Source organism: Salvelinus alpinus, chromosome 1, assembly GCF_045679555.1.
Source record: "Salvelinus alpinus chromosome 1, SLU_Salpinus.1, whole genome shotgun sequence".
NCBI lineage: Eukaryota > Metazoa > Chordata > Actinopteri > Salmoniformes > Salmonidae > Salvelinus > Salvelinus alpinus.
Genome location: NC_092086.1, coordinates 70,755,336 through 70,763,023, shown reverse-complemented (window position 1 = coordinate 70,763,023; position 7,688 = coordinate 70,755,336). Strand labels below are relative to the sequence as shown.

The following is a 7,688-nucleotide window of genomic DNA, read 5'->3' as shown; positions in this document are numbered from 1 at the left end:
GAACAAGACCAATCCCATGATGCCTCACTACTAGCCTCTAGTTATGAGCTTCAGTCCCTGATTAGAGGGAACAGTAAAACAAAATGCAGTGGAAATGGCTTCGAGGTCCAGAGTTGAGTTTGAGGGCTTTAGAGGAATGCTGTAAGAATCCCATGTTTTAGGATTGTTCAACTTCACGTTCTAGTTCAAAACCATATTGCCCATTCTTGTTAGGAGTGTTTCCTGGTTACAGGCAAGTGGCTCATGCATATAGCAAACACACAGAAAACATATGACCACCGTAGTGTGTAATGTGTATGTGTTTGTATATGGATATATATTATTATTATTATTATTATTAAAACAGTGTGCAGGTGTGGTTGGAAGAACTTGTTTGAACAATGTTTTATGTTGGACCCCAGATGAGCTTGACTTTACTATGGGTGCAGTGAAATTAAACATCCAATTTGACAAGTTTTATGTTTCAGTCAGACCCTCCTCACTTTTCCTCAAACTCTACTGGTATCTAGAACTGTACCTGTCTCTCCCACTGGTCAAGCAACTAATCAGCTCATTTGTATACTAGTGATATATACAGATACTGTAGCCTTTCAAAACATGTACCCCACCCTCTAAAGCAGTGGTTTCAGAGGGTAAAGTCCCATCCACTGGGATTAGAATTATACTGAACAAAATATAAACGCAAAATGGAACAATTTCAAAGATTTTCCTGAGTTACAGTTCATATGAGGAAATCAGTCAATTTAAATCAATTAAATAGGCTGTAATATATGGATATATGATTTCACATGACTACAGATATGCATCTGTTGGTCACAGATACCTTAAAGAAAATGGGCCTCACAATGGGCCTCAGGATCTTGTCACAGTATTTTCTGTGCATTCAAATTGCCATCGATAAAATGCAATTGTGTTTGTTGTCTGTAGCTTATGCCTGCCCATACCATAACCCCACCGCTACAATGGGGCACTCTGTTCACAAAGTTGACATCAGCAATCTGCTTGCCCACACAACGCGTGGTCTGTGGTTGTGAGGCTGGTTGGACATACTGCTAAATTCTCTCAAATTAAGTTGGAGGCGGTTTATGGTAAATGAGAAATAATTCAATCATCTGCAACAGCTATGGTGGACATTCCTGCAATCAGCATGCCAATTGTAGGCTCCCTCAAAACTTGAGACATCTGTGGCATTTTGTTGTGTGACAAAACTGCACATTTTAGAGTGGCCTTTTATTGCCCCCAGCACAAGGTGCATCTGTGTAATGATCACGCTGTTTAATCAGCTTCTTGATATGCCACACCTGTCAGGTGGATGGATTATCTTGGCAAAGGAGAAATGCTCACTAACAGGTATGTAAACAAATTTGTGCACAACATTTGAGAGAAATATGTTTTTTGTCCAGATGGAAAATTTCGGGGATCTTTTATTTCAGTTCATGAAACATGGGACCAACACTTTACATGTTGCGTTTATATTTGTGTTCAGTGTTGAAGGCCTTTATTATCCAAAGCTTGGGAAATCCTTTTGGCATTTTAAGCTTCACAACATTTCTTAAAACACAAAACATCACCATGAAACGTCAAACATGCTGTATAAATAAACATCATGCAAAGAAAAAAGAAGCAAGTCAATATAACATGGGGGATTGTACAGGTAGGAGGATGGACGGCAAGGACAGGAGGAAAAAGCCTGTGTGCCAGGGATACAGTTCATTTTAAAGCACACATTGATAAGGCATCACTCCACAAAAACATACCATTAACCATTTCCACTCACAGCCTTTTCATCCCCTGTACGGGTTGAGAATGGTACATTTTGTCATTGATAGGAGCCTAAATTGGAACGCAGTGGCTGTACAGTAACATGCTAGGTGAACTCATATAAGCCCCTGGGGGTCCACATTGACAGTGGGCTGTGCTGGCACACCCATGTGGAGAGTGTGTGCTCACGCATTCATTCCAACAGTACTTGCACTTCCTGCGTCGACTCCGGGTCACCATTGCGTCAACAACGCTACGCCATTGTTACATGGTTTGGTAACCTGACGGTGCAGCTCAAAGCCCAAATCTTGAGACTGACCAAGACAGCACGGAAGATTATAGGCATGACACTTTCCTCCTCTTTCCAGGAAATTTTCGAGGAGACCATCATCAGACAGGCCAGAAAGGTCATATGGGACCCCACACATGCACTCGACAAAGAGTTCCAGCTGATTCCATCGAGGAGGCGTTATAGGGCTGAACAGAATAAAACGTTTGTTTGTGCCCTTCAATAAAACTGCTTAGCAGCAGGGGAGACATTAAGGCAGACGAGGGAGAAAGCAATGACGGACAAGAGCCTGGCCTGTAGGCCTTCATCATGTGGAACTGCCACCTAGTTTACATTTACATTTTTACATTTAAGTCATTTAGCAGACGCTCTTATCCAGAGCGACTTACAAATTGGTGCATTCACCTTATGATATCCAGTGGAACAACCACTTTACAATAGTGCATCTAGTCACAGCCATGAACTTATGAACTACTTGTATGTGTTGGGTGTGTACAGTATGATGGGGTGTTATTCTCAAATATTCTATGTATTTATGTGGAAGCAGCAGCACTCTCTACTGTTCAAGTCATTTACGTAGTTGACCATTGACTGACTCACCTTTTCCTCAATCTCTCTGCATTACCTCAACTGGACACAAGGAGGCAGTGCTTTTCAAATGGTCACACTTAAACACTGATGTGTTTTTTTAATATAATCAAATCAAATTTTATTGGTCACATACACATATGTAGCAGATGATATTGCGGGTGTAGTGGATGTTACTGCGGGTGTAGCGAAATGCTTGTGATGCATTTAGCCTTGGTGCTATACTGTCTCTACTTTGTGGCAAGGTAACAACAAAGGAATTGGCTAAGGCAGAAACAAGTACATTTGCCTGTAGATGCTCATCTAAATTTTGCATCTTCCCTACTAATGGTTAAGGTTCGGGTTGGGGAATGGGAAGCTGATCCTATATCTGTACCTAGGTGAAACTTCACTCATTAATCAACCCATATAATAGCCAGCCGTAGTATACATAAAAAAGGGGCTGGGTTTGTGTTGAGAGGGCATGTTGTTGGCGCCCTCATGTGCCTGGCGGCGGTAGTAGCGGCGCAGGGCTTGGCTGCCCGGGTGGCACTGGCACATGTGGAGGAAGTACTCTTCGGGCTGGTTGGATGTGTAGCCGCAGTCCTCGCACACGAAGATCTTGGAACGACGCTGGCGGTAGGCATACTGCTGGAAAACGCCATGGATCTTCCTCAGGTGGGACTCGAGGGAGCAGCGCTGGGTGAAGGCCTTGTCGCACAGCTCGCAGCGGTACGGACGGATACCTGGCGGGAGGGGAGAGAGGGTGAGGAGGGTGTGTGTGGGGGGGAGGTGGAACATGAAATAGTGTGTTTCAGGGCCGTGCACAGACCTTTCAGGAGGCAGGTGCTCAAAATGAACTCCCCCTGCTTGAACATGCGTTTTATTTCATAATGCATATCTAGAAAATCATAACATTCCAAATTCCTCTGTTGCTAAAAAAATTAAATATTTTTACCATGGGCAGGCTGGGTCATTCCTGTTATACGGTGCCTTTTCTGTTCCCATGAAATAACACCTCTTATTTAGATTAAAACATTTCATTCCAAAGGGCTTAAAATATCAAGTTAGGTGTCCTTTACCATAAAAAAAACTCAGATATGACTCTCAAAAGGGAATTTTATGCATTTTGACCATTTTGTTTTCAGTGGATGTAGGTGTTTTTGCCATGTCCCCGCATGCTATTTATCCACTTCTACGATATTTATAAGTCATAAAATAATAAAATATTCAACATATGTATTCATTATTTTATAGTCATACTTTTTAAAATATCTGTCATCAATTTTTTCATGATTACTGTATTTATTGTTACTGTATTTAAGATTTTCTGTGTTCCTGATTTCTACTCATTCCAGGGTTTTTCTTTGTTTGTACTATTTTCTACATTGTAGAATAATAGTGAAGACATTAAAACTATGAAATAACACATATGGAATCATGTAGTAACCAAAAAAGTGATAAACAAATCAAAATATGTTTTAACATTTTAATTCATGGAGGAGGATGGTCCTCACCTTCCTCCTCTGAGGAGCCTCCACTAGTGTGTGCGTGTGTGTATATGTTTACATGCTTGTCACCTGTGTGTGTGCGTGTTTGCAAGTTCCCCATCTCTGTGTGTGTGTGTGTGTGCATGCGTGTGCATGTGCGTGTGTGTGTGCATGTGTGTGTTTTCACACATCTCACCTGTGTGTGTCTGTGTCTATGAGTATTGCGTGCCTCACCTGTGTGAGTGCGCATGTGCCTCTTTAGGTCGAAGGTGTCGTTGAAGCCCTTGCCACAGTAGCGGCAGGGGTGTCTCTTCACCATGCTGTGGCACTTGAGGTGGCGCGTCAACATGCACTGCAGGGGGAACACCTTGTCACATTCCGAACACATGAAGTCACCCGAGCTGGGGGGGACATGTGGCAGGGGCTGAGAGAGAGAGAAGAAAGGGACGTGGAGGTTATGACACAGACACTGCCTCTGCCACTGATTCAATGTACTGTAGGGGACCTTGGACACATTCAATCAAACATGATAACTCCAAAACACTTCACATAAGTTGTAAGTTGCGAACTCTCCTTTTACAGTATATCACACAGAAATAAATTATATTTCTAATCAACAGGTAACTTCCAAAATAAAGGAAATAACCAACATAAAGTGTAGATACTGACTGGTTTTCTGATCCATGCCCCAACCCAAAAGGTATTGGTGACCAACAGATGCATATCTGTATTCCCAGTCAAATGAAATGCATAGATTAGAGCCTAATGAATTGATTTCAATTGACTGATGTCCTTATATGAACTATAACTAAGCCTAAAACATCTGGTTCTTGATGGTTGCTAGTCAGCGACAGGTACTACTATACTCCGGCAGTTCTAAACTCTTGAATCACCCATCTCTTTGCATAGCCCAGCCACCACATGCATTTTTGTTAGTCGATCCATAAACAATTTCATGAATATCTATGAATGATTTTGGAATAAAGTTGGCTAATGCAATTGAAAGGACAAAAGTATTGCTTATTGAAACTCCCAAAACCATTTAATTATTATAATACATTTGTAGCAATAGCCTACACGCGTGTGGTCAACTATTTAAGCATCATTTCGCACTGCTTTGAGACAAGCGTGGGGTCTCTTGATGAATCAATCTATGTCAGATTTTTCTTTTCAGTGAATCTCCATTTGGATATTGGTTAGGCTACAATTAGGCAGTAGTGTAAAGTACTTAAGTAAAAATACTTTAAAGTACTACTTAACCTTTTCACCCGTGAGTTCCAAATATCTCTAACCGTCGCCCCTGCGCGAGTTTCTTCATGCATGTGATGTCAGAATGCTCTCACTGTTCCAAAATGTGATTGTTACGCAACAGGAGAGTTACCAGCGCTGCCCTCAAATCAAGGCACACTGCCTGCTAATTATCTGTAGGCTATGTTTCAACTTGTTAATATCCTCCCACGATACCGTCCCTCATTTCTACCCACCATGTACTTGAAAACCCCCCATAAATGAAATGACTCCCCCCACAAACCCCCCCCTAAAATGGTTTAATCCCTGTTTAGATTTCGCGCTACGGTTAGGCTAGGCAGTAAACTTGTATTTGGTGTGATAATCTGTGAGGTGAAAACATTTTATTTGCTTTGTGATTTGTCAAAAATGGTAAACAACTTGTCAAGTCATGTGCTCTGGTCCTTGTATACACTGTAACAAGTACATCGACAATTTGTAATATGCTGAAAAGTGACTAAACTAAGTTCATATTTTTCAGCCAATAAGCGCAGACATCTTTGACTTTGTTTATTTGCGCCTTATAGTGAATTGCATTCTGGGATTAGGGAGTTTTGGCCAAGTCAAACATAAACAAGCAGGGCTGCCATCATAAAGAATGTAGCTGCTGTTAGCTGACACGCGTTTATTTTCTAAACCACATTACATTAGTCTCTTGCGCTCACCAGAGATGTGGTACATTGTAAACTAGTCTAGCAGTTAGGTCGTTAACTTATGTTTAGTTCTTTGTTTGCGAAACCTGTTATTTAGACTGGTTCGTGGAATGAGTTGGGCTGTGGATGTGTTCCGTGTGATGCTTGGATGATGAAGTTCACATTTATCTTTTAAGATGTTCTGTTCCAAATGTATAAAAGAAAAAAAACTGAAATATCACATTTACATTGTGTGTAGATTGATTAAAAAAAACATATCTATTTAATCAATTTAGAATGAGGCTGTAACCTAACAAAATGTGGAAAAAGTCAAGGGGTCTGAATACTTTCTGAAGGCACTGTGTATATATCTGTTTGTCACCGATACCTTAAAAAAAAGGTGGGGGAGTGGATCAGAAAACCAGTCAGTATCTGGTATGACCACCATTTGCCTCATGCAGCGCGACACATTTTGTTCTCATAGAGTTGATCAGGCTGTTGATTGTGGCCTATGAAATGTTGACGCACCTCCTCTTCAATGGGTTCTATATGGACCCCAAAAGGGTTCTATCTGAAACCCCAAAATGATATCCTATGGGGACAGCCGAGGAACCCTTTTCTTAACCCTTTTCTTAACCCGAGTGTATCAGCCTTAATTTGGCATTCCAATACTATCTATCTATATGTACTGTTAGCATAAAACTTTGGTTTTACACGAATTTTTTCGTAAGATTACATTTTTCAAACAATATTAACATACACAGACAAAAGAGAACGTACAGACGAACACAAACATCAACGACGTATCACCTGCCCAGACCCACATGCTCCCACCGCCTCCGTCTGCAAGTCTCGATGCCACATGACCTCAAACTGAGCCACTCTGCCATTCTATGTTGCCCACACCCTTTCAATATTCAATTATAATGCATTTGATTCTTACACCATCCCAATGATGGAGGATCACTTGATTTCCAGTTTTCAAATAAAAATTTAACAGACATTTCATAGGCAGCTTAGCTCGTAAAAGTTTACCTTGGCTCGGGAGACCAGAGCCAGTGCAGCAGGGTGATAAAAATTATTCTGGCCCATGGTCCGAGACAGGAGATTAGACCAACCATGGCCCCTGTCTGGCCCTAGCCCTGGTTCTTCCCCTGGTACTGGTCCTTGTCCACTTATTGGCCCTGCCCCAAGTGCTGAAGTCAAGGAGGGGGTATCTGGCTCTGGCAGAGCCACAGGTTTAGGGTGGTCAAGGCAGTTGACTGTTGCAGACTGTACCTCAGCATTCTCACTCACTGAAAAGGCAGGGAGACAGACTCAGAACATGCACAGACATATTATTCATGAGAAATAACCAGCATATGAGGCAACGTCAGTATCAAACTGCCTGTGAGGCTATTCTATAATATTCTATCCTCTGATTAAACAAACCTGTAACTTTCCTAAAAATTACAAGACTACAATTCAAACTAAATGCAAATACGGATCATCTTACTTATAAATATGAATTGATCAAAGCAATATTGAAATAAATACATTGTAATAAATACAGTAATTATAGAGCAAAATAATTCACACACACTGTTTGCCTCAACAACGCTGTACCTATTTTCTCCTTCTCCCTTATTTTTTGCATTTTTACCATTTTCTAAGATACTGCTA

At 41.2% G+C, this 7,688-nt stretch overlaps 1 protein-coding gene across 1 annotated transcript; it reads right to left on the bottom strand.

The window, feature by feature from the left end:
* Nucleotides 1-2,779: 2,779 nt before the first annotated feature.
* LOC139568205 (transcription factor Ovo-like 2) lies at nt 2,780-4,501 on the bottom strand. The gene is made up of 2 exons (XM_071389949.1): nt 4,342-4,501; nt 2,780-3,363 (listed from the first exon to the last, which is right to left on the bottom strand). The coding sequence occupies exons 1-2, from the start codon at nt 4,493-4,495 to the stop codon at nt 3,038-3,040; spliced, it is 480 nt and encodes a 159-aa protein (XP_071246050.1). The 5' UTR covers nt 4,496-4,501; the 3' UTR covers nt 2,780-3,037.
* Nucleotides 4,502-7,688: the final 3,187 nt, after the last annotated feature.

Coding starts and splice junctions, on each gene's coding strand:
- LOC139568205 (XM_071389949.1), bottom strand. CDS start 4,495: ATGTGTTCGGAATGTGACAAGGTGTTCCCCCTGCAGTGCATGTTGACG. Junction 3,364..4,341: donor GCACATGCGCACTCACACAG/GTGAGGCACGCA, acceptor CCCTCCCGCCAG/GTATCCGTCCGTACCGCTGC.